This window comes from Falco peregrinus, chromosome 2 (genome assembly GCF_023634155.1).
Source record: "Falco peregrinus isolate bFalPer1 chromosome 2, bFalPer1.pri, whole genome shotgun sequence".
NCBI classification, from domain to species: domain Eukaryota; kingdom Metazoa; phylum Chordata; class Aves; order Falconiformes; family Falconidae; genus Falco; species Falco peregrinus.
In genome coordinates, this window is record NC_073722.1 from 98,187,871 (window position 1) to 98,215,484 (window position 27,614).

At 39.4% G+C, this 27,614-nt stretch overlaps 1 protein-coding gene across 1 annotated transcript in view; it reads left to right on the plus strand.

Moving 5' to 3' along the window:
* The first annotated feature begins 13,896 nt into the window (after positions 1–13,896).
* The window catches only part of TMEM132C (transmembrane protein 132C), a 221,495-nt gene continuing 207,777 nt past the window's right edge, over positions 13,897–27,614 (plus strand). Inside the window, exon 1 of the mRNA XM_055797587.1 lies at positions 13,897–14,427. Within this exon, the coding sequence (XP_055653562.1) occupies positions 14,352–14,427 (76 nt within the window). The 5' untranslated portion in view covers positions 13,897–14,351. The remainder of the gene's footprint in view (positions 14,428–27,614) is intronic.

Here is a 27,614-nt window from a genome sequence, read left to right on the forward strand (position 1 = left end):
TTATACTGTTCAGTAAAGTGGAATAATATCACTATTATGATTTTGTAACAGACTATGTATATTCTGCATGAATCTAAAAGATTACATGAATTATTAGAGAAGCCATTCCTAGTTTGCGCTCCCTCAGCCAGAAAATATTATTTGTTCAACGGAGTAACAAATTTTAATTTAATAAAACTGCATTTGTTCATCATTTTACTAATGGCTGGTATTTCCACCATGACAGAAAACAACTGCATATGGACAAACACAAGCAAGCCTCCAGTTGCTTAAAACAACTATCTCAGCATCAGAAAATGAATGAAGCTTTATAAAATAACATTCTTTATCTGCAGCTGTACTACAGGGCCCTCTGCCGTGCAATTCATGGTAATAATGGAATAAACATAGCAGGTCAGTAAAATTATCCTCCCATTAGTTCTAGCAGTGTAAGCTGCATATTTGACATGTTAGGTTTTCACTATTGTTTAAAAACCTTTTTAGGAGCAAGTGGCAAGTGGGCATTATTTACTTGTCGCTCTGGGTTCCTAACAAGGTCAGACAGATCACCTAACCTTGTCAGGTGGCAAAGCCATCTGGCTCGATCTTGGTGTAATCTGATTTCTGTTTCATAAACTGAACTCCACAGTCCCTTGAAAGAGAGACAATAGCCTTTTCAATGGCCTGAGCCCTTTCACCCTTTGTTTCTCTGTTTAAATAATATATGTCTCTTTGGTCTTTTGGCAAGAATGCTTGACCTTGTAAATGTGGCCATTCACAGTGCTCTGTAGTGCTGGAATGTGCTTTCATAATACTCGAAGGCTTCTTTATATTATCTAAGGCAAATGTTTGTTTATGAAAGTTGAAGTAAAACATTCACATGATCAAAAGAGAAAAGAACAGGCACCTGGAATGCACAGTAAAAAGATCCCTCCTAAGAGGAAACTTTGCTCATTTCAGCTACTGTTCTAAATCCAATTAGGATAGATGAAAATACTTCTCTCACTGAACTCTGAAATTAGAAAAAAAAATGACAATTAATACCCTAACTCCAGTATTTGTGAACTACTGATACACTGCTGCCAATGATTCTATTAGTCCACTGTAACAGTTGCAGAAAGTACTCTTTCGACCTTTCCTTGTGCCCTGGGGTTCCACAGCACTGCTGAGGCAGCCTAACAGCTTGCTGTACCTGAAAGGGACAGACCTCTTTCTTCTTCCCTTCTTCTCTGCTTCTGCCTTCTCATCTGCCCACTGACAGCTGTGTCTCCCTTGCACTGGCTGCGGTGCTTTTTTGGAATCTTCACTGAACTGATTTAATTTGTCAGCCAAGCAGAAAAGTATTTGCTGTTTTTCTATCAGCTTTTTTTCCCCTGCTGCTCATGTGAGCTGAATCATTTTAGTGGGGGGCCACTGAACACCAACTGTAGTGGAAGGGAACCAGGACCGACATGCAGCGAGGAGGTAAAGAAAAGCAGCGAGGCTGGTACAGAAATACGGTGGGGAACAAAGCCGTGGGGTATGGCTGTTCTATGAGCAGAGGAGGCAGCGACCACTGCAGCAAGGAGGAGCCAACCCTCCCGCCCTCTTTCCTAGGACATGTTCCCACCACCGACCCAGCCTGAGCTTCCCTCCTGCTGTAGCAACAGCTGCATGATACAACCAAAGCAGGGTTATGTCTGGGATCTTCTGCAGGATCTCCAGCAACCAGCAAGCTGTTGCTCTGCTTAGAGCCAGCCATGTTCACCAAGTTCAGCAGGTTGGGATCCCACAGAGGAAAGCCTTAGTACTGTACACATTACATCCTCTAACGCAAACAAACTAAAGATATACTTAGACTAAGCATCCTCTGCCTTAGATAATACAATAATTCTGTAGGTCTGAAATTCAGGAGATTGTCTATGAAGGAACAGCAGTCACTGAAGACTTAATTAGTCTTTGCTTTATTCATACAGCTTGTATACAGCTGAGAAACTTCTTTCCCTACAGATACCTCACCACCTACTACAATCTCCAGTGTAAACTGATGTTTTTTTCTTTTCCACGTTAAAATATTGCTCTGTCTGGTCACTAGGTAAATGCACCAATATTCTTCCTCTCTCTCTCTCTATACTCCCCCACCTCTTTTTTTCCAAAGTTAGAGCCAATTAAAAGTCTGACCTAGAAGAAAGTACTGAACTACCATTGAGTCTGAATAGCTTCTCACTTTGAATTGACATTAAGCTTCTTAGTAAGGCACTGTAGATAACATTAACCTCAGTCAGAATGTCTTAAAATGTATAAGCACTTTTCACTAACATAAATTAGACAAAATAAAATTTAATTTATCTTATATGGCTATTTTATGGGATTGGTTTTATTTATATTAAGCAGCTATCTAAATGCTCAGACTACATACTGATAGCTTAAGTAGTGGATATCTTTTTTCTCTTCTGTTAACATCAAATACATTCAATCTGTTCACAAAATACGGTTCTGATATTCCTAGCACTTCAGATGCAATCTGCATTAAATAAAATTCTTACTTCATAACATGACCGAATTGTGGTCTTGGAACTGCGCATGTGCAGAATTTTGAAATGACTCTCTCTAATGTGACAATTGCTAAGGCTGAGAAATGAAACTGGAAGAAGATTAAAGGTAATCATGCTCTTTTCCCACTGTTTCTTCATCTGAAATTTATAACTAGCCCTAACTGCTATAGTTACCTGCAAGCTTTACAACAGAATCCCTGCAGTGTCTGACAGGATAAGGAAAAGCTGCTACTTCCTATAATGTCGAGAACTGTATCACAGAGAAACTGTAAGTCCAGGTTCTTTTACTTTAGTACCTAAATGGAACTGAGAGGCTGAAATATTTTTTCAAGCTTTCTTTTTATCAAATCCTTCAAACTAACAGAACTTGGGTAGCTAAGAATGGTGGGCGAAACAATAAACCAACAAGATCAGTGTCTGATTTGGTTTGCTCATCCAAGCAGCGAGCATAGGATATTCAGCAGAACATGACGTTTAAATCATTGCCACCAATCAGAAGGAAAGAACACTGTAACCTTTTGTGAATTAAATGACAAATGTCTGCTAACTGATATTCTAGAAGACGGTGCACACTTCAGACCTGCTCCTGTCCTTGTAAGTCAGGAGGTAGATTTTATAGATGTTTTGAAGAACAAGACTGAGGCTGCTGCCTTCTAAGGAGAAACAAAGGGGCATTAAAAATTTCTACTGTCTGTTCTGCCAAGGAAAAACATCCCACAGAACAAAGAGAGACAAGTCCTGCACAAAAGATACAGGGATGTTATTTATAGACAGGTTATGAGTATCCAGTTGATTTTGCTTCCTCTGGATGAAAGTTACTGTGTTTTGGGCAAGAAAATGCAGTTGACATATGAAATCAGAACACTGATTGAGTGTTTTGAAAGTATAACACACGCCTTCTTAGCAGAAAATTACAGAGAAGCTGAATTCCTACACTGCTGATTGCAAGCTTTTGTGTCTAAGACTTATTGAATACAGTTTTGTATCCTGCTTAGGACAAACATGGTATCTCAACCTGTAGGTGCCAATGCAATATAACGAATTAATAATAAAAGTCTACTAAAATGATATATAACAATACATATTATCATATACTATAAAAGAGACAATAAAAATAAACTTTTAATAATAAAAATGTTTCTATTGTATTGACAATAAAATTGAAGTATTCTAGTATGCTGTCATATGTAGTTTTAGAAGAAGCTTCATAATAAAATTAGGAAAGAGCAGCAAAAGCTTTCACATTCAACGCTCTTAGAAGCAGCTGCAGCAAGGGATTCGGATTAATGTTTAAAAAAGGGATTCAATTAAATGTTAGATTTACAAATTAAATTAGCTATTAAAAGCCAGGAAATTATCTTTTTTAGTTGTTTTTAATGAAATATTTTTTTCAGTTGTTATGAACCTAGGAAGTCATTGACAAAGTTCTTCTGATATACTATCTTGTGTCTGCTTCAAAGTAAGGCATGAGGAATTCTTGTATATTGTTACAAGCTAATTTACCAAAAAATAGAGTACCTTAATTTATTTGGTTAAAAGGTGGCTAATACTTTGATGAATGAGAGCTTATAAAATTTCTGAAAATGCTACTGTTGTAATTTCAGATGTTGTCAATATAAATCTCCCATATGTTTTTTAATAATACTAATCTCTTCCCCTAATAGGGTCTGTGGTAAGCAGTTCCACAGACATTGCCCCTGTTCATAAGGGCAATTTTAAAATTGCTGTCTTGCAATTGTATTGAATGTCTCCTTGGCCTTGCATTAATTTTTAAATTAATGAAATTCTTGATTTACCTTTACATTATTGTTCATTATTTATGCCATTTAATCATCTCTACTGCAAACCATAATTTAACTGTTAACTGTTCTTACCCTGTAGCTAATTCTGATGGCAATGCAGGCAAAATGTAAAGGTTGTCTCATTGAGTAGTTTTAACTTAGGTTAATACATGTCTGAATGCAGTTCTGGAAATTTGGACAATTCCTACTTTGTGAATGAAGGGGCAGGAGGGGAAGCAACACTCCTGATATTACATAAATCATTATGTTGGCCTTAAGTCTAGATTTTTGAGCAAACAGTAAAACCAAGGATGCTTAAAAAAAGCTCATCTGTGAGCTCATCCATAAAGCTGCTTTTTAGGTTAGCAGAGAAAAATGACTTCATGTATAATCTATTTCTGGCATTGAATGTGTGGGCCATAGTTCAGTGGAAAGACAATTCTCAGCCTAAAAAGCCAAATTTCCATCTTGGTACTACAGACAGAAGTCCTCCTGTTCCAATAGTGCGATTTATCTTTGATATTTAAGGGATAAACTTCTGGTTCACACATGGGCCTATTAAACCATCTATTAGGAGTCTTAGAGTTTGCTGAATGGATGCAGCCTAGAGCTTCAAAGATCAGTTCATAGAGCTAGAACTTCAGTCTATTTACTTTGGGCATCTTTAAGTTTCTTTTCTTCTAATTCCTGTTGGCAAAGATATTCAAAAAAGCAGTGAGCACTGACAGAAGAGTTATGTGCAGTGCTTTCTGCCTTGATCTGCTCAAACTAAACAAAACACATCACTTCAGGAAACTGAGCTGCTTTTCATAACCGCAAAGTCTGATGCATCTGCTACGAAGGAAGGAAGTGCAGACAGACTTACACAGTCCCTCATGAAATCCTATTGATCTCAGGGGACGTTATGAAGTGTACATCATAACTCTGTGGATGTCAGAGGCTGCCAAACCGTGTTCTTCAGACCACAAATATTTAATGGGAATATAATAAATTTTGTGGCTTATCTGTAGAGTCATTTTGCCTTTTGTTCTTAATTAAAAGTCTCATTATGGTGGCAGTGATAATGGTTTCTGCAAGAAATGTTCTGGGCTGATTGTAGCCCATTGATCCAAAGACTTGCTTCCCTAAAGCTTCTTGCGTTAAGTTCTTCCCTCACTTTAACCTCTCACCCTCAGTGCCAGTGATTTCTACGGGATTGGCGACACTTGCAAATCAAAACACAACAATGTTCCTTCTGTTTCTGCTCTGATGTTCATATAAATGAGTCTGAGATATTTATTGAGAGCACAGCATAGACAGTTATCACTCTTTTCTTTTTCTTCTTCTTCTCATGAAGTAACTTGGTGATTTTTGGGTTCACATAAATAATGATACAGAATCATCGAGTAGTTTAGATTGAAAGAGTCTTCTGGAGGGCATCTGTCACAAGCCCCTGCAACATAGGACTCATAGCTGAGGTGATTCCAGTGTATTTTGCAGAGAACTGGACTGCCCTGGTAGAAGAACTTTGTAGTCTGTTTCATGCCTACTAATTAATTAACATATAATGAAAAGGTTGAACAGTGAACACTGTATAGTGAAGTGAATTTTGAAAGTTTTTCATTTTCTGGAGAGAGTCATAAGGTACGGCTTAGATCTACAAATGTTTCATTTTATGATATGATTTAGGTACTTGGAGGAAGTTATTGCAAGTAAATAGTCAAAGCAAAACATAGAAGAAAGTCTGTGAGATCTTCAAAAGTGCCAAGAGGCTGCAAGAGTTCTGCAGCACACGGGCATGTTGCTCAAAATCTGTTTAGATGGCTACTTTAATCCATTAGATGCCTAAACTGTTTTTTAATACTTCACTAGTTCCCTAGTTTTTTGTTGGGTTTTTTGTTTGTTTTTTTTTACGCTGTCCTAACACAGGCAAGAGTCAGCAGTCTTCTTAATAAGAAGACAGCTATATCTAAATGTCATTACAAATCTATTTGTTGTCAGTTTCCTTCACTTGATTGGGAAAAAAAAACTAGGCAGAAGTAACATCTAAAAGTTCCTACTCCTCACTAGATTATTATTATTAATTTTGAACTAGGACTATTTCATTGCATCTTCATCAATTTACAACAGTTATTGGCCACCGTAATCAAACAGCTCCTAAAGCAATTTGAAGTATTATACTCCTCTAAGACTGTATTTGTTTTGCAACATTTTCTTTATAAATAATATGCATTAGGTTGGAACATTATCCTCATTAGCCTAGAGAACTGTTGAAAAGCAGTAGTTATATGAAAGATTGAATTTCAGCATTTCAGGTCCTATTATGCTAGATAATTAAATGAGAACCTCTGCTAATTGTAGTGCATCAAAGACTGACAATGGCTAGGAAGAAATGGCATGTTCCATTCATTAAGCAAGGATAATATGCTTGTTATGACCAAATAATCCATCATGAACAGAGAATGATCCGAAAATTGTTTATCTGTATGCCACATTAATGAGTCTTGGCGCTTTCATATTGCTTTTGAGTACCAGATGCATTGGAAAAAATAGCAAGCCTACCTTCTGCTCCTGCTGTTCCCTCCAGCGCAAGCAGGAAGCCGCGGCTGATGCACGAGGGGGCACTAACTGCTCGCCCTGCAAAAGCAATCACTTGCCTTCGGCAAACGAGTGCTGCACTGGAAAAGTCCCCGTGCTTTGAAACCTTAGAACAAAACTCACTCACAACTTCGATCTTAAATCCACCTTAAAAGATGTTTCTGTGACTCCTAGTTAGATGCTGTCACCCCAGTCGTGACTGTCTGAGAATACTGTATTAACATAACCATTCACATGTATAGTCACAACAGATCTGGTATTTTGGATACAACTCTAGAGTCTAACAATTGCTACCATGTGTTTAAAGTAATGGTTGGATTCAAGCTAAGTGTCAAGGGGTTCACCGGGATTAGCAATTTATCCTGGGCACAGCACTTTGAAGTAGCTATCCTTTTTCAGAATGCAACCTGCAACAGATGTGCCTTGAGTATTTCAAAGCCTTAACTTCAAGCAAATCAAAATATGCAGTAGTAAAGTGACAAACACCTTTGAAATGTATTGTATCTGACAGAACTTTTGTTTCTTAAGTTAGTAGGTACATATTACAGACAACTAATTCACATTGCAGAAAACATGCTAGAGTGATTCATGGTGTATGTATTTAAAGCTTATCCAGATATCTTGATTTATTTTACTTTATGTATACAAATATAAGAGAAGGAATAAGAGGGATCAGAAACACTTGGGGATGAATTGTTCCAAAGGTTATTAATGTATGTAAATGCTACAATATATACTCATGAAAAATGCTACATAAGACATGGGTGTTATTGCTTTAGATTTCTATTGCAATAGAACCTAGAGATCATAATTAGTCCATCAAGCTCTTTCCCAAGAGTATGTAGTCTCAGGTTATAATTCTTGGATAAAACAAAGAAAAAAAGAATAAACATTACAGATAAAAAAAAGTACTGCCAGGGATTTCAGTGTTTGCTATATGAAAACAAGTACTTAGTCTTGGCTTTGTTCAAATTCTGCTCACATTTGCTTTCCACAAATGATGAAGTTATATTTGCATTTTATGTCTCTGGAAGTCAATAGTCACAAATGTTACTGGTAATTTGTATATTTACTACAAGTATGGACACCTCTAAAATCTGACCACTATAATATAGTTACCACAGTTTTGGAATTAAAAAAATTTAAAACCCCCTTAGAATATATACCAGATTTGTGGATGCCTAGAAACATAGATGGGTTCAAAAACAACTGGGGAAATTCAGGGGAGAGAAATCCATCAAATACATTGATACAATCCTTGGCTCAAGGATTCTCTGAGCTTCAGGTCTTCAGAGCCTGGGAAAGGATTACCACTGCACACTTGCCTTCTCATACTCCTCCCAAGGCATCTGGTTCTGGCCACTGTCAGAAACAAGCTAGGTGAGCCTTTGGTCTGACTCAGTGCAGCTAGTATTATTATAGAGATTCTTAGCACATCGAGGGAAAAAGATCAGATTCTTTAAAAATTTCAGTTATTGAAAATTTTGGAAAAACTTTTGCATGCACATAGAGTAAGTTTTTTATATAAGTACAGAAAATTCAATTTGCATCCAGCTAATGGCATGACTTTTATAAAGCTGATGTGTCAGATGAAGCCTTTGCAACCAGGAATTAAAATGTTGAAAAGATTCACAGATCCCTATATGCTTTTTATCAAATGCCCCATTTTGAATGATAGGTCCTTTACCTTGTAGTTGCTTTCCTGGACCTGTTTCAATGAAGCTTCTCATTGATAAATTTGGCAAAGGGAGGAGTAAGAGGAAAGATACTTCCCTTATTTTGCTAAAGTATCTGTGAACAGAAATAGACAATAAATACCTAAAACCATGGTAGCCACATGGCATTTTGTCTCCACTGTTAACAAAATTTACCTCATTTTGGTAGTAGTGTTGAATGGTAGGACGGAAGGCCACATATTTAATCTCTTCAATATCAGTGTTTTGAATATGTACTATTTTTTTATATTCTAAGCTGTATTTGGAGGAGTGATCTAAAAAACCCCCATGCCTTCAGACCTAAAACTGAAGGGTACGCACCCATGGCACCCCAAATTTTTGATCCATGCAACAGACAGATATTGTGTACCTTGCTTACAGTCATGAGTATAATAGCTAGGAAGGATCACGGTGATAACACTAGGTGAGCTGGCTCCTTTTGCAACTAATGGTATTTTGTGATCCTAAGTCCCTGTTAAAAACATTTGTCAACCACAAAGATGGCAACGCCAAGCACTATGGTAGAAAAAAATATTTCAGATGTACTGAATGTAAACCCATGCCATGCTGTCTGCATGCAACACAAATGAATAACCGTAAGAGATACAAGTTGTATCTCTATTTCAAGGATAAATGCTGACACTGAAGTATAATAAAACCACTTTAAATGGCAATACCCATAACTGCAAAACAAAGCACAGAAGACAGAAGAGAGATGATAATGTGCCAGGTACAAGGATGGGATAAAACCGAATGCTCAACATTTTCCACTCTATTCCTTTCTGCGACTTCAGATCTCTGGCAGAATTTGGGGTGCACCACTCTCCTTTTCTTTCTGTTGGGATCTTGTATACATGGAACAATACAGAATGCAGTTTCAGTATGGACACTTGCAGTGATCTGGGCACGATCACATTCTAAGGATTTAAAATTCTATACTTAAAGAAAATTAGTTGAGAAAATTATAATTCTAAATAATTACAAATGAGCAGGCAGAGAGGCATACATTAAATGAGAAAGCTATTGTTCACCTAGTCCTATTAATTTTAAGGAATGATAGAATACATATGTAGCTTTTTTCTTCTATGTGTCCATGCACTTGATGAAACTATTTGGTGTCACTATCCCATTATACATATAAGGACACCGAGGGATAGAGTAGGTGACTTGTTTAAGGTCGTGCTGAAAGACAGAGCCATTTGTATGATATAGTGCCAAGGATAACAGTACATGGTGAGCTAAAACATGGCAAGTTAAATGGGCCTTCGAGTAGCAGACATAGTGCTAAATGATCACATCCAAAACCACTCACATGTATCAAGGACTATCTACGTTTTTGGCAAAATTACAGAGTAGTGGTCAAAGACTAGTTTTCATTAAGGAATTATTAAAATCAAGATTACAGGCTGCAATGTCTATTATACTCACTTATGTCATGAGCGCTAAACTGCTGGCAACATCCCCAATATCTGGTTTCTAAAGTGCTATCAGATTATTCCTTCTGACACACTCTTGATTCCAGTACAGTCTAGGGTTGGTTGACAGGTTGGTGTTTTTTTTGTGTTTTTTTTCTTTTGTTATTGAAAGTTTACATAGCACAAAATTGGGGGTGGGGATTGGGGTGTCCTTAAAAAACCCTCGCATTTTCACATTAGGCAAAAAATATGTACAATCTTGTACTTCAACTATTTTCCATTTTATGATGGATGTTATATGTCCCCATGCTCAGTATGAGACAACTTTATAGCTTTTTCATTCTCTAACAAAAAATAGCAATTTGGATAGATGTAAGCACCTATTGTAACACTCAGTCATCTACACAATATGTTACTCCTCAAAGTATATGATCATGTTTTCACCTGAGAAATGCTGATGAGATATATTCGCTGTACAAAACTTCTGCATGGTTGCAATAGATGCACTGACAAAATACAAATTGTACAAAATACCTCAATGCCTGCATACAGGTTGGAGAGATCCGCTATCAGTTGCTATCTGCACACAGCAATCTGAGCTTTGATTTGATGGATTATTTTTTTCTTGCGTTCATTTTTTAGCATTGAGTCAGTGAATTGGCATGTGCCTTCAACATTGTGGTTGGCAAAGTATAAAGAGGGGGTTATGAGAGACTTCAGTGCAGGTTGCATTTTCAGCCTAATGCACCCTGTATGGTACTTTCGAAAATTTTAGGAGGCTGACTGACCCTAAGAAGTCAGCTTTGGCTCACTGTCACTGTTTCTGAGCATGTTCCTTATTTCCTTACGTTCACTGCAGGGAATATGCTACACTTAAGACTGAAAATTTCAGTTTTGACTATTACAAGTCACAGGAGCCCATAAAGACTTAAAGCCCTGAGATTCCTTCAGAGAAACAAAGTCAGGTAACTACATTAAAAGTATCTGTTGATGAGATATTTACTACAAGTAGAAAACAAAAAAATTGTGACAGAATCTATGCAAAATCAAGTTAAATACTATTCAAAATGAAGTTCGTACTATTCATTCACTACATTCAAGACAAATATTTTGACACACTGTTACTAGGATGTGCCAAGTCTAGGGCTAAGCTAGTGGTAAAAAGCACTGGAAACAAAAATACTTTACCAATTCTCCTTACTCACTCAAGTAACCCTTTGGCAAAGTAAGACCTGGCCTTGGGGATGAAATTTCCATAAACATTAGTGAAACCAGAATTGAACAGTCAGGATGAAATTCACATCCATTCATATTACATAGTTTCTGCAAACTAACCTTCTTAACTTCAGCTGGATAATTTGAGGAGCACTGTAATAATCAACACTAATAAAATGTCAGAATCTAACTTTAAACATACAAACCCCCTCTGGAGCAACAGAAAAATCACAAAAATGCAAACAGATTCAGGATTGCATCTAATTTAACATTTAGAGAATGCCTTTGCTTGCAGGTTTAGAGACACAGTTTGGACTGTATCATAGGTAGGTAATAATATTTTCCATACTTTTTAATCTCAATGTTACAGTTTCCTTTTTCAGGACTCCTGATACACTCTCCCTTGCCTTCAGACACACCCCTTCTGTGGTTTTGTGCTTGGTGTTAATTGGGCTGTTACAAATCGTTCACAGCAACCCATATTCTCATTATACATGCATTAAGAAATAAACTAAGGTTCTTTGAATCTGAGTGTGATTTGTGTATTTAACTCCTTCGGTTTCCTTTTAAAATGCTAGCCTCAAAAACTCATCTTAGGCATAGCTTCTGTTGAAAATTCTGGTACTGAAATACTGTACCTACAACGATAAGAAATCAAATTTCAAAGGAATAAGACTAGCTGTAGCAAAATCTATTCTGTCCAGACTTCTTTACCATATTTATCACCTTGTTATCTGACTTCTACCTCTTATCCATGGAAATCTCTGCCAATGTATTCTATGTGCAACTTCCAGAACTTTCTTCAGAGCATATTATGCAAATAACATATACGCTCCTGTTTGAATTTGATAAACAGGACAGATCCTACTTGTCAGTATTTCCAAATAATCTCATGTTCCATCTAATTTACATCAGACTGAAATTTTCTTCACAGTTCAAAGACAGCAAATGTTGGTAGTTTATGAATGATGGGATTGGTTTCTGGTCCCGTAGTAAAAGTTGCCTTGGAAAGAAATAGCTTTTGTCTTTGCTGTATCTGCTTTCTCTTATAAATCAGATTAATCATATACACATATTATACACAAATTAAAGTGCAGGACAAAAATGTTTGTTAGCTGCTGTGCTTTACTGTTGATTGCTGGATTCTTATATTTAAACTCTAACAAGTATTTGTAGCGTTTAGCAGAATTTACAATCAAGCAGAAAAAAATAAAGCTGTTCCACATTTTTGAATGAGTTTTTCAAAGAGAAATGCTTCTTTACATTCTTCTGAGAAAAAATTATGTTAAAGTTGATATGATATTCTATTTCTGCTTTTTCCACATTTGAATTACCTGGTAAACCATGACAGTACAAAACATACTTCTGCTCTCTGCAGTTTCTCATCAGAAATCTCTATGTTAAGGTAGTCTTTCCTGACTTGGCTTGGCTTATCAGACTGTGAATAATGTCTTGCATGAACAACAGGCTTTCAAGGATCAGCCAAAATGTGTTTTCCTGATTTTATTTAGGGTAATATCTAATGATAAACTTTGACACCTGTTTCAGTAACTGACCACAAATGGAGAGAACCTCACTGATTTTAGCTGCTTAGCCAGCCATAGCAGACTGACTGTATTTGCCTGAAGGATCAGAACCTAATTTTTCAGGATAAAAGCAACGGGTTGTAAAAGCAGTCATCATTTTAAGACGTTGCCCTGTCACAGAATGGGGGCGGTTTCCTGCTTAGGTGATTTCTGCACTCAGTACTTCTTACACTAAAATTCTTCCAATACTAAAATACTTCTTACTAAACTGCACCTTGCTTGCTGTATGCCACAGCTGCACCAAAGATTATTAAAAGTATGTTTACTGCTGGGCCACGAATATTCACAATTTTTGCCACAAGAAGGAGTAAGAGATGCCAGCTGAAATTATACAGGATAACCAGGTGAAAGCACCAAATTAAATGAATAGGACTAAAAATATGGGCTGTGCATTAGGTTTAGATGAAACTGAGGAAGTGTGCATACAAAAGGGGAAAAACAAGAGGGTGAGGAGGCGATAACGGGGCTGGAACTGGGTGAAATACAGGTGGGTCAAGTGGTTTTCTTCCATTTTAGGGTTTGCAGTGGGCTTCCCTCTCTCTGGAGGGAAGCACGTGCGCATAGTAAAGCTTCGTGTTTGGGTAAGGCTCTTTTCTTTTGGTTTTCTGTACTTAATAGATGTCGCTTTACAGCAGGACTTGAGAAAGCAGGAAGGCAGACGCGGGGCGGCGCGGCCGGCGGCGGCCCCTCAGGGCAGCGAGGACCCTCCCTGCCCTCCTTCCCGCGCCCGGGCTGCCCCTCTCCGGCCACCTCGGCTCGGCAAAACTCCCTCCTCCCGGGCAGCCCCGGCACTCTGAGCGGCCGCCTCACCTCAGCCGCCCTTCCTCCCGCCGCGGCGGGGCCGGGGGGGCTCAGCCGACCCCGGGCCGCGCTCCTCCGCCGGCACCGGGCAGCCCTCCCCTCAGCCGCTGCCCGCCGCTCTGCGCCCCCTCAGCGCCTCCCGCCCGCGCGGAGGGCGGCCGTAGGTAGGGCTCCCCCCGCCCCCACCGCCAGCGCCAACGGCCGCCGGCTCGAGCTCAGCGGTCCCCCCCTCCCTCCCCCTCCCTCTCCGCCCTCCTCTGAGGGAAAAGTGTGTGTGCGCGCTGCCGCCGCCGGCCCCGAGATAAAGGCACGGGAAGCGGAGCCGGCTGCAGCTGCAGCGGAGGGCGCTCGGGTGTAGCGGGGGAGCCAGCGGCCGGGGAGCGACGCAGCCCCGCCGGCTCCCGGGCCCTCCCCGCCCTTCGCTCGCCCGCTTGGAAAGTTTTGCCCGGGGAGCGCGGCGGTGCCGGGGCGCCCGTCAGGCTCAGCCCGCCATGGGCGCTGCCCCGCCGGGCCGCCCCCGCCGGCGCTAGGGCAGGGCGCGGAGGGGCCGGCGGGCGTGCGGGGCCGAGGGAAAGAGCCGGGGCCGGCATGGGCGGCAGCCCGCGGCGGGGCTGAGGGCGCTGCGGAGCGAGGTGTGCGTGCGGGGCCGGGCGATGGCGTGCCCGCAGCGGGCGGCGGGCGGGGAGAGCTAGCGGCGGCGGCGGAGCCCCCCGGAGCCGCGCCCGGGACGCGTACCCGGCTCCTCGGCATGGCGGGGGCTGCCCGCGGCGGCGGGCCCCGCTGCCCGGCGGCCCGGCTGCTCCTGGGAGCGCTGCTCTGCGGAGGTAAGCGGGGCGGCACTTGTCGCCGGCGGGGCTGCGGGAGGGGGCAGTGGCGGGGCTGCGCCGGGGCGCGCAGCGGAGTCACCAGTTGATCGCGGACGGGCTGCGTCGGGCGGGTGGCAGCTGCTCGGCGGAGGCTCGAACTCCTTCCTAAGCCAGCGGCTTGTTTCCCACCGTAGCGGCGTGTGAACTAAATCGCTCCTTCCTCCCTCTTTCCCCCTTGCCTTTTCTTTTCCTTTAAATCCTGCCTCTGCTGCTGTACAATTTGCACCCCCCCCACCCCTTTTTTTTCCTCCCGTTGATTTGAACGGTAGGAAACCTTGCCGGCTTTCATTTGGCTGAAATGAGAAACAGGGAAAGTTTCCCTTCTTCCAGTCTCAACGACGATGCTATTTACAAATGCATCTTAAGGGATCTTTTCTGTGGGTGAGGGGGTCCTAGCCCCAGCTTGGAGCAGGACATGGGGAGCGCTGGGAGCTGTAATGGGCACCAGGAGCACATGACAGTGCTCAGGAATAGCGTCCTTCAAATTGCGTTGGAGTCCTGCGATGGTAGCTCCAGGGACTGACTAGAAGCCCAGTTACCTGGACTGGACAGGGTGCTTATTATCTTGATTAAAGGGACGGCTGAGGAACAGGTTTGTCTTAGCAGAGAGGTCATTTGAACTATCTGCTGTTTTTTCTCATCACTGAACTTCTGTGATCACAGAGCCCCTCTGACAAAGGCAAATATTCTGTGAAGTGATTGAGGGATGCAGATCGTGCATGATCCAGAGAAGAATTTCTGTGCAGAATAGCAGGCGACTGCCGTGTATCGACACTTCTTGTTTTCTTGCTCAGACCATGATAGTTGGGGGTATTTTCTGAAAACATACCCTTCTCTCCCTTTGGAGGGGTGGAAACTTGTTACACTCTGCAGTTCCTGCTGTTGTTGCCATCCCTAGGGGGGGGAAAAAAATAATCTGTCTTTTATCCTGTTGGTATTAGTGATGCTGTTTGTCGTAAGAAGATTACTAACAAAAGACTCTTCATTGTTTAGTTTGGTCCGGTCCTGCCAGCCTCTCTCCCGGAGTAGTTGGTTGTAGAGGCAGCTGTGAGATATACAGAAGGATCTCAAGAGTGAATCAGGGGCAGAAGCAGTAGTCATTCATAAAGGGACTTCTCCCACCCTGGTTGGTAGGGAAAACAAAGTACTTGGCAGAAAATTGCATGGCCTCTTAATGCTGGTCATTTTAATACACTACATTAAAATTAATGGACATCCTAGTGACTCAACGTGCTCTGAAAGTGCTAATGTGAAGAATCTAAAATACACTTTTCTGTTTTGATTGCTGCGTCCTGGAGGTGTGAATTATATTAGCCTTGCGTTCACCTTCAGAGACCGCTCGAGATTAAGACTTGTAAAGAGGGCTCTGGCATTTTTCTGGGGCAGCGTCTTTTCTGCCACACAGCTTTGACAGTCAAAAATGCATCTTCTCCAATAAGCGCTTGCATTAGGTTTAGTATATTGAGTGAGGCACTGATATATGGGCATTCTCTGTCTGAGAATAATAAGAGAAATATGTAGGATATGCTGCTGCTTAAGGGTGGGAAAAGTGCTACAGCAAGAGGTTATGAACAACCCAACCTTGTTAAGCCATTTCTCTCTGCTGGAACGTGGGTCAGTGTTGACTTGGCCATGCTGTAAAAAAAAGTCAGCGGTGGTGCCACAGCTAGCTGCTACTAGCAGCAGCTGCTGGGGGTGTCTGGGCTATGCTCTTTGAGAATAAAAGAGAAAATATAACTTTCCTTCAGGGAAGAAAAGCAGAGCTTCTGAGCAGGGAATTTGCCTCTCAGCATTGCTAGGCACAGTAAGATTTAGAAAAGAGCCGGTTAATTAAACTTATTAAATAAGGTGTTTGTATAGTTTCCTTGTGAGGCCCTAACAAGCATTTCATTTGCGCTCCCCTTGTGTATTTGCACTCTTTTTGTTGGCGTGTTAGGATAGTGATTGTTCTTGAGAGCTAAAGTCCAACTAAATGAAAGTCACTTTATAGCTTGCAAGCAAAAACGTTTGTAAATGTGCTGAGAAACTTACTATTATAGACAAGTTGTCATTTGCTATTTAAAGAGCTATATTTACTTCTCCGAACTCATTAACATCTCTTATCAGGCCTGAATTTCTAAGAAAATTCTCCTGAAATGTTGCCTTAGGCTTCACTGTGTGCCATTATGCTGTAGTTATTATCTGGCCAATAATGTTAATTCATTCAATCTCAAGAAAGAAGCTTGGCATTTAATTTAAGCCATGCCTCTAGTCAGACCAGGATGTATAAAAAGTCAGCATGCAAAAGTGCTCTTGCATTTAGGTACAAGCACATGTTTTACGTAGCAATTATTGGATGCCTGTTCCCTAGGTGGAGAGAATGTGTATGAAATCATATTTACATAAGTAAATCTCGAGTGTATATATGTTCCTTTCGGGAAATGACCTCTTTTCAGCAAAGTGCTAATGCATGTGCTTAAGCCTCTTTATAGGCAATAGGAGGTATTCATGAGCTTGATGTAAGGTGGGGTTTGTTGTTTTTTTTAATTTTTATTAATTGTTTTCTTGAATCAGAGCATAAATGTGAACACAAGTGTACAGATTTACTTTATTGTATAATGCATAGATAACTGGGAAACCTCAGTTTTGTAGTAGCTGTGAACTAGAACAAGAATCCTAGAAACTGGAAGCACAGAATCTAATGAAGTCCTAAAAGAGAGTTTAAGGATGCACAGGTAGAGGATTGATTTGTTTGCGTAAGAAATACATATGGGCAAGAAAGTACTGAAATGAGCAGATGTTAAAGGCGCATGGAGATACCAGAATTTTAGGTACTTAAGTGTTTGAAAACAAATGCAAACAGTTGTGCATCCATAGCTTGGTATAGTACCTGCTTTTGTTCTGCTCTTCTTTACGACACAATTGTGGTATAATTCCTTGGTTTAGTTATACTGGCGTGGAAACTGATAGAGTCTCTTTATTTTGATTATTGTTTCATTATAATTTTAAATTATTCAAGCAGTGAATTTTTTTTTATATCTTTGAAAGTTCAGCAGCACAGCATGCTCTAGTGTTATGGAAAACTTCCTAAATTTTCTTTTTTTTTAAATTTCATCGCATTAGTGCTAGTGAAGAACACAGCAGGGACTTGCATTATGTTAAATTATAACTGTGTGGAGTTTAAGTGGCTAATTTCTCTTTCGGATATAACGCTTTCAAAATGGAGATAGTGCTATTAATATTCTAATTTACTTTGTTTTCATATTTGGTGATAAATCTTAAAGTTTATTAGACGCTGTACTTATAAAGTAAAATAGCCAGTAGCTGTATTATAAATGTCTGTTGAAGCACACTTCTAAATGTGACTGTATGATATATAATGTCATACCTGTAATTGCTTTTCTAATGCATAAATGTCTCCATTATATGGCTGTCCATAAATGGCTCTTGAATTGGGGAACTAAATATTTGTATGAAACGAAATAATAAACAGCACACCATTATGTTATCTTAAACGGCTAAATACTCGTGAGTATTGACAAACTGTTCATTGAGGTGAAAGCATGGGGATTTTATTGAGAATGTGGGTTCTGTTCTGCGTTTTTCTTTTTAAACTACTGACGAAGCAGTAGTTCAGCACCACTGGAAAGGTGGCTTATAAGGAATGGCTAGAAATTCTATGAGTAACGGCAAACTTGCTAGAAGTGTTGGTATACAAACTTTCCTGCATAGAGTTTTCAAGGTAATGCCCATCTACAGTAAATCTGAGCTGTTGTCCGTAACTGTGGTTAAGGTCATGCCTACTTTAAGGCAGCTAGTCGAGAGACAAATAAATACATGGAAGTTGGAAATCTTCAGAGTATGATCACGTCATTGAAGAGGAGTCAGAGCTTTGTTGTGCTGAATCCCAGGTTTCTCCAAGGCTTTGGTGTAAACCCTTTGATTTCATGTGCTGCCACACTGAGATTTTGGCAGTAGTTCACATCTGGCAGGCTGCACTAGATGTGTCTTAGCTATTTTGAGAGAGACAAAAAGGATTTTACGATAAAAGATGTAAAAGTAAAATGGCGACAAGTTGGAGTACTGAAGTGTTTAAAGACAGTAATTGAAAGTCATTTAATACAGATGTTAAAAAGCTAAACTTAGGATGTAAGAGAAAGAGAATGCATATTGTGGGTGACTTAAAATAATACTTGTCCATCAGTTTGAAGGAGACATTTACTGTATGCTAGGTAGGTTTGATACCAAAGAGGAAAGTGGATTTAGTGAAAGGAAAGCTGTGTAGCAGGAATCAGACCTAGCCTCTACTGTCAGGAATAATTCTGTCTTGCTGTCTGGATCAGTCATTTCCTCCTTTCTCTCCCTGTCTCTTATCTACTGATTGCCATTTTGATGGTGAAAGACTTGATGCTGGTTTGTCCAGTGGGACCTTTTTATTTGCTTACAGTCTAAACACTACGGTGATACAAATACAGGTAGTATGTTGTGATGCTGTAGGGCGTGAATTTAAGGTGTTTGGCTGAAATTTGAGTGATCTGTCCTTCATAGTGATAAGCAATAACTTTCTGGCCAGAAAACTTGCTTTTGTCTAGTTCAGACTCTTGTCCTGACTTGCTCTTACAGGCCTGAGTCCTTTAGATTTTATTCAGTCTTCCTTACAGACGCAGTACCCTGGCAAAACAGTTTCACAGTGTTCAGCTCTTCAAGCAGTTGTACTGTTTTGTGTTCTGTGGACTGGCTCAGGCTCTAGTGACAGATGTGACCCCTTTGAAACAGGGACGGACAAATGGTGCATTGAAAGTTCATAGCTTCTGCAGTCTCCTCACTTAGAGGTATCTGGTAAAAGCCTGCGGATGCATCTAGCTTTGGTAATAATTTCAGTCCACTAGTGCCTGTGTCTGTTCTAGTTAGATAAAGAGAGAGTATTTCCATTTGCTATTTGTTCACAGTTTTGGGGGTCAATACACAGCCTCAGGTCACCATTTTTCTTTTCAACTATATCTAGTGAAATGGCCCAGTGAGTCGACTCTTCTATTTTATTTGCTATTCTAAAGCATGTTAATCTGTTGAGCTTGAATTCCATAAACAAAGTGTCATCCCCATCACTAAAATTACAGGCATCTTCGCAGCACCGGTCAATGAGGCAAACTTTTCTTTCGGGAAGTACATTTTGACTAAGTGGTTCTTTGCCACCACACTTAAGAAATGTGCTAATGTCTTACTATTGCATCACTGACATCTTGGGTGAGTAACTTTGTGCTTGGAGACAACCTTTTCTGGCACTTCTTTTGCTTGAATAACACATGTCATACTAATAGTAGTTCCACTGTCATTATCAAAAGCATTTTCTTGCAACTGTACAGTTCTAGTAGCTTGACAGATTTAAAGAGCTAGACAAGTCTCCTTAAGTAGATACTTCTTTTATTATATACTGCAGTAAGTATTCAATCTGATTTTGCCATCCACTAGTGTTACAAGTGTCGTGTAAGATCAAACGCCTTTTTGGTGGTTGTTCCTTCTCACGTAATGTTTTTCATTTTCTTCTACAGTTGTTATAAAGTTTCTATAGTTTTGTAGCAGGATGCTGTGAAATTTTAAAATTTTTTTAGCATAAACACATTCATGTCTGTTGCTACCAGAATTTCTGCATTTGATGCTTTTAGTTGTATGTTCTTCTTTAAGATCAGGAAACACAAACCTGCTGCAAGGGGAGACTGTGAGTGAATTGCCCTTTTCAATACTATGAAGCAAACACTAAGCCCCACAACAGTGGCTAGGAATTTGACATTTGTATGAAAACTTCAAAGTTAAATAAGAATGTAAAAGGGGGGAAGCTTGCTTAATAATGAAAAGAGACTTTGAATAAAGTTTATGCTTTCGATGGAAGAAAAGATTTACTGATCTCCTGAGCACATCTAAAAGTCAGTTTCTCTGTGCATGAAGAGGAAATCTTAAGTAAACAAAAGGTGAGCTGATATCCCATGATACTGATGCAATAGAGGGGTTGCTCCACTAGATTCTGCTCATTAACTCCAACATGCAGTCACCGAGTATAGATGTTGAAATATATCCACCAATATATCTAATGTTGTATTACTCCTGTAATTGCTATGTTTTTCTGCTTGATAAGTTCTCAACTGAGCAGTTAGTTTGAAAATATTTTTGAAACTGATATAATTTACAAAACAATTTATGTGGAAATTTGTGCTTAAATCTAAAACTTAGATAATTTATTATTTAACTATTTCACATAAAATTATCATTTTGACTTTTACTAGATGTATTCAAATAAACTGATTATAGTGTAGATATTGTATAGAGCAAATCATTAATATTTGTCTATAATACTGCTCTGATATTACAAAAATGAACCAGCTCTTTGTAACTGCTATGAAAAGATTTATCATTCCAAATGACTTTTGAAAAGCATTTTAACTTTATGTAACAATTTAATTTTGTTTTCTTCTGACTGAGAATGAAAGTAAATTTCAAAATGTTAGTTTCTGTCCTTGTGAAATTCCATTTTCCAACCAGTTGTATTGCCTGAGGGTGCAGTTCCTTACCAGCTTGAGCCAATGTAAATTGATGCTGCCAGGTTTCTGCCCTCTCCCAAACTGAACAACCCTTTTTCTGTGCCAACTCCAGCATGCCTCTAATTCCTCTGTAAGCTGCTTCAGGGAGATAAAGCATATAAAATATTCTTTCTTTTTTTTTTTTTTTTAATAAAGGATAAGTTTGTATCACCTTGGGATCAATTTACTGCTTGTATAAGCAGAAAAGAGGATGGGCCTAATGGGGGAGGGTACAGCTTAGACAAGTGCAGTACTGCAGCCTAGCACTTGCAGTGGTATGGCTTTAATTTGTTTGTGGGACACTCTAGTAAAAATTAAAAAGAGAGAGATTGTTACAGGAGTTGCTTACATTGTATGTCCAATGCAGGATATTAAACACTGAGAGGTTAGAGAATATGAGGGGCACTTGGTAAATGATGCAGCTTTGATTTCTGTATTGGGTATTTTTTCTCATTTTGCTGATTCTGTATCATTTTGAACAAATAAAGTGAGGCTTACATTAATGCATCACCATTTCCTCATGCAGGTAAAAATGTACTTTTTGATGCTTACGATTAAACTATCTTCATTAACTCAAACCAAACCAAATACATACCACCACCCCACCCCACCTCCAACATAAAAAAGCTCAACCTCCCAACTTTCTTGCACTATTACTACAAACAGGAGTGGTAACACTTCTTCATATTAGAATTGCCATTAAAAGAGTTTGGTTTTAGTTTCTTATAAATTTTTCAACCGTTAACTGTTTCAGCTAAAATATTCCATGCCAAGCATCTGCCTCAGATTGAATACATTTTTTTATTTTCCAGAACTTCAGCCAAGAGTTCAGTGGTTTACAAGAAGAGAGTTGGGGGAGGGATGGTGGGATGGGGGTGGGGGGCTGCGGTTTTCCTTTTGTTTAAAAATAGTTGCTGACCTGTTTTTAGGAAGCACTGATACCCCGATGAAACTTGCCAGGAGGAGACTTGTGAGATTGCTGAGGAAAGAGTCCACGGTTGATTTGATGGGATGTCAACGCAGCAACATTTGAAAGAATGAATTTGCTTATGACAAGGAAAAATTTGATGTGTCCTTACAGCTAAATTCTATGAAAATTGCTATGTGCTGGGCATATGCCATGTCAGGGTGAGCTCTGCTTCCCTTGTGGATGTCTGACCTGGGCAAAGTGTAAGAGCTGTGGGCAGGGGCAGTGTCCATCCTGGTGCTTTCTATGCTCCATCCTCTTTCCTAGCTGCGGGGGAGATCTCTGGAAGAGGAAACTGCGTAATTGGAATAAAGAAAAGACAAAGCTGGAGCTTAAGGTGGGAAATGAAATGGGCAAAAGGAGAATGGTGCAGGACAGTGTGGTCTGGACACTGGCAAGGACAGGGATGGGTGGGAGGGGGAGTCAGGCTTTCTGGGTAAGGAGGAAGAAGACTAATCGGGGGAAGAGTGACTATAGAAGGTGGTGTGGTGGAAAAAATGAGGATGGGGGTTTATAGGAAGGCAAGAACCTTGGGAGAGAAACTTTGAAGGAAGATCAAGGTTGTGTAAGGGAACATCTCGGAAAGCCAGGGATAGAGCTGGAGTGACAAAATGAGCAGAAGTATGTTGGGGAGCATATATGAATTTCAGTCATGTTGATGGAAAAAAGGATTCAGGCTGGAACAATATGGATATAGAAGTACATAGCTGGAGGGTACAGTTTGTTGGGTTTTTTTTTGTCAGAGCCTGGGATGCAGAATGCATTCCTGTAGTAGTGATGTGTTGCATATGGAGAAGGAACAGAGTTGGACAGGTGGGGCACAAGCCTGTTGTAATGGCTCCTGCTCCAGTGCCTGTTGTAACCAGGTAGAACCTTCCTGTTGCCATCTGTGGGTATGGAGTCAGGGCCAACTGTTTTCTGATTCTATTTATTTATTTATTTATTTATTTATTTATTTTCTTCACCTGTGTTAGGTTTCACTGGCTCAACTGACCTGTGGCCTGTGTTTACTGCGCTATTACAGCGTGTTTCTTCCATACACTCATGTTCAGTGTTTGCTTGCTTGGTGGTGTGTATATGCTGGTCAAGATAGTAATTACGCTTTATCCATCTTTATTCTTTCAAACATGATTCATTTTTGCACTACTGATGTGCTGTTTTTATCTTTTTAATTTCATGCCTCTGTAGAAGGAGCCAGAATGTTTGTTTTTCCTCGGTAGAATCAAATGACCTATCACTCTGCTGGCATGGAATAAACAGTAGTAAATATAATAAATAACTACTGTGGAGAAGGTAATATAGTATTGACTTCTCAGTACCTGTTCTGATCAGCGAAAATTAACATCAGGGAAGAGGGAGATTGAATTTGTCCACCTGTAGTGAGGGTGGACACCTGCTTGTGAATAGCATTAGCCTGAAAACCCATGAGGGTTTCAGTCTTGTACCAGATTTATGTAAAAACTTGCAGGGCAACAATTTGTATTACACTTCTTTCATGCTTCCTAGTAAATTTACATTGTCATTCCTCATGTTCCTGCATTTTAAATGATGAGTTTAATTTAGAATTTCTTTCTTGTCTGCTTTGCTCTTCTGGTGGGTATTCTGAAACCTGATCATGTGTTTTACAGCTTCAGGTTTTCAGTATTGAACTGTTTAGATGCAAAAGTTGTTTCTCTTTGTAGTTGTAGTTTGGGATTTGGACCCGAGTCATACAGTATATGGATAGCACAATTAGAGAAGGCCCCACATTTTCTGGAGACAGTGTCTTGGCTATAAAATCCTTGTTCAGTGAATTTCTAGGTGACGTGCTTTGGCACTGATAGCCAAAGGGAGCTGCACGTGCCTCATGTAAGTGTAAAGCCTATGCCTTTTGGAAAAACTGATGTGACATTACATGAGTTTGTGATTATTCTTGACTGGGTCTCTTTGTGCTGGTATGTCTTTGTTGTATATCTTTGAATCTTAAGTCTTTTAGCTTACTATTAAAAATAATAAATTGTGTTTTATTTGTCAGGGTGAATAATTGTTACATTTTCCATCTTTTATGGGTACTCAAGATGACAGTCTTTTATGAGAGATGCTGTTGAGCTCATACTGTTTAAAATGCCTTTGTGCTTCTGTTGTTCACAATCATCCCATTGACAATTTCAGAAGGAAATCTATTAAAAGAATTCAGAAATAGGGAACTCTCTTTCCATGTATTTGTTTAGCATGCCTTTGTGTCATTCCAGCTCAGTGAGAAAAGGGATTTTTTTAATGGGAAAAGCAAGAAATTGTAAGTAGGGTTTCCTGTTGTCTTTAATTCGCCAGCTGTATGTGCAGATGTGAATGCTTAGGTAACCTCTCAGATTTAATTTGTTCATATGTAAAATGGGAATGACTATAGCACTTGATTATCTTTTTTTATCATAATGCAGGTAGAAAAAAATATTTTCTTCTTTGGGGTAAAACTGCAAGTTCTTTTTACAATAATATCTGCAACTCATTAGATAGTAATGTGAATTACTGTTTCATTTTTACCCAGGGAAAAAACACTCTGATACAAGATCAGTTTCACATGATGGTACTCAGCAATTCACTGCAGGTGCTCATTAGTCATATTTTCATATTGATTCCATAAGCTAATGTGTTGTGCTTTGAAAAGTCAGCAAACTAGTAGAAGGAATTTTTCCAATTGTGTGTGACATAATGGAATTAGTATATTCTCTTTTTTCCTTTGGAATGTCACGAGCAGTCTGGAGATGAAAGAAGGGTGCTGACTGGTCTTGAAAGACAAATGCTGGTCTGGAAACACCTATAGTGCCGTCTGTCTGGAAGGTCTTACTTTATAATATTATACACTTATTCAAAGAACCATAGATGCATGGTGTTGCTTTGGCTGTTTCATTAATTAAAGTTGGATACTGCTGTATTTCAGGCTCAAAGCTTTGCAAGTCCTCAAAGCTTCAGGCTTCCATTGAACTTTAGTCTTGGTTTTGAAAATTAATTTAGAATTAAATTAGCTATAGTGATGAAACTGTGGCACTTTAATAGGAATCATCAGATGACATTTAAACACGTTCATGTAATGCAGTAGTGTCAGAACAGGTTTGAGGTAAAAATCATGCCTTTAGGCAGTACTGTTCAGGAAAGTCATAAAACGCAAATAGTTTATTTGAAGATTACTTATATTGATTAGTTCTTGTTTTATTTGGGGAGAGGAAAAGGATCCACTTCTGTCAGTAGCACAGATATGTAAAGTTGAGTTAATCTACAGTGCTGAGTGCCTGTAAAATTATGGATCCTGATCTAGACCCTGAAATAGATCTCTCAGCTCTGTATGTTGAATCAAACTAACAGTGGCCCAAACCCACTTAAACATTAGGAATGTTTTGACCATTTTTGTACTTTGTGGCTCCTGTATCTACTGTCTTCATTTATCATTTAATAAGAGTATGTCAAATTGAAGCCTTGGGTTGCCATATTTACTAGTTTCTCTTGACTTTGTAGTTCATTATGACTTGGACTCTTCTGAAATTAAAGATTAGATTTCAGTGTTGGAACCTATACATGAATAACTGCCAAGACTCTGGCATAAGCTGTTAGCTGATCAAGTTCTAGCTTTTTTGTAATAAAACAAATTCTGCTCCATGGGCACTCTGTCATGCCCTGTGTATGGCAAGTGAAATCCTGGTTCTACTTATTTCAGTAGGAGTCTTCCCATTCATCCAGATTTCAACCTACATATATATTGCTCTGTGTATGTGTGTATATATATATATATCTAACAATTCATGGTCCATTGGTAAAATGTTTTCAGCCTGCCATGCAATTTCCCTTCCTATGAAGGGAAACCGATTTGAAGATGGCATTCGGAGTGCTATTTGCAGGCAAATAATTGTTTTGTGTGAATTCTTCTTTACAGCATTTACATATTCCTTTGCTGGAAGAGGGGAGCTAGTTCAGGATGTAAGATACAATTTGGCACTGCTAGACCTTGTCAGAGCTGAAGTGATTTTGGAAATGTGTCTCTCTCCTGCTAATTAGTCTATGTTTATAAAGTCATAGCTGCAGTTCAAATAGTTCTATTTCAGCATCCTTTATGGGAAGATGTTTAAAACAATTCATGGACTGAGATGTGTACAAATAATTTAAAGCACATTTAATGCAGATTATTTGGCTGTTACAGGTAGAAGCATTTAAAATTTATTTATCATTGGTTACTTATTTCTTTAGGGGTAAAAACTAACACAGTATGTAACCAGAGTTTTCAGTCATTCTGCCCTGTGTCTTGCAGTAGCCCTGCACAGTTTCCAGAGGCAGAGGGGGAAGCTCGGATGTTTTAGTGGAAGACTTGTCCAAAGTTTTATCAGCATAGCAGTGGTTCCTATCATCTATGGATTTATCAAATAATAGTTTGTGTAGTGGTTTCTGTTTTCCTCTAGTGCTGAGTGCTCCTGAATGTTAGTATTCTCTCCATGTGAAACCGCTGAGTGATAGGGAAGTTGGGAGGGGGTATGGAAAGGACAATATTTTCGTTAGTAGACTACAGAGTTTGGATGGTTTAATTCTGACTGGTGTTTGGGGCTAAAAACTCATTTAATTTTGGAGTGTCAATATCATTGCTGCAGTTATTGTTCCTGGTGATCTAGTTAATGGTCTTTGGTGTTCAGGAGGGTGATTCATCTGACCAAACCTAGGTGTCTGCTTCAGCGTGAGGTGCTTTGCTCTCTGGGTTTCAACTGAAAGTGTTGTCTATATCTTTGACCATGGTGGGAACAACAGCTTATCTATACGTAGATGTTGATACTATAGTATTGCAGGTAAAGATGAGATTAATTTAACCCATATATGCTTATTTTTCAAAGAGTGCATGGGCCTGTAGCTAAAGTGGCCAGCACTTTATGGAAATCCATCCCATTTGCACAGATTCATACTCTTAAGTATGTAAGATCCTAAATTACTGTGTGTTCCTATGATCACAGACAAGTAAGAAATGCTTTCAGAGGGTAATGCAGATTGATGTGATGTTTTGACTCCAAAAGGGCCATTTATTCTTCCATCATCAAAGTCTTGGACAAGTAAGGTCCATATATAGATGCCTCAGTTATGTGGGATGAATCTGGGTGTATGTGAATGAAGTTGGATGCACACAAAAACATCCCCAAAACTTGAAAAATAGTGGAGCATATCAGTTACTGTTTCTGTGCATTAAATGCTAAGAGACATAGCTGGAAAGCTCCCTTTTCTATTACCTGTGCTCTTATTTTTGGTTATCCAAAGCTGTTACTCTGATGTATGCCTTCCAACCTCTTTCAAAGTGAGTTGTGGGTTGTTAGCCTACAGTTTTGTTAGTTTCTGATCATCTTTGAAGAAATATACTTGGGCTTATATTGAAATTTAAATTCTGTACTAACCTGGCACAAAAGTAAATGGCACTCTACGTGAGTACAGGGTGAATATGACACACACCCCACCCCCCATACGTTGTAATTTTGAATTTGTCTCACCACATTTCAGGTTTTAGCTCCTCTTAACTGAAAATGAAATCAAACAGTGTGAGCTTTGGGAAACTGTTTTGAAGAAACAGAAAATGCAAACCACATGGTATACTCATAATGTGAAGACTTAAGAACTCTTTATTCATT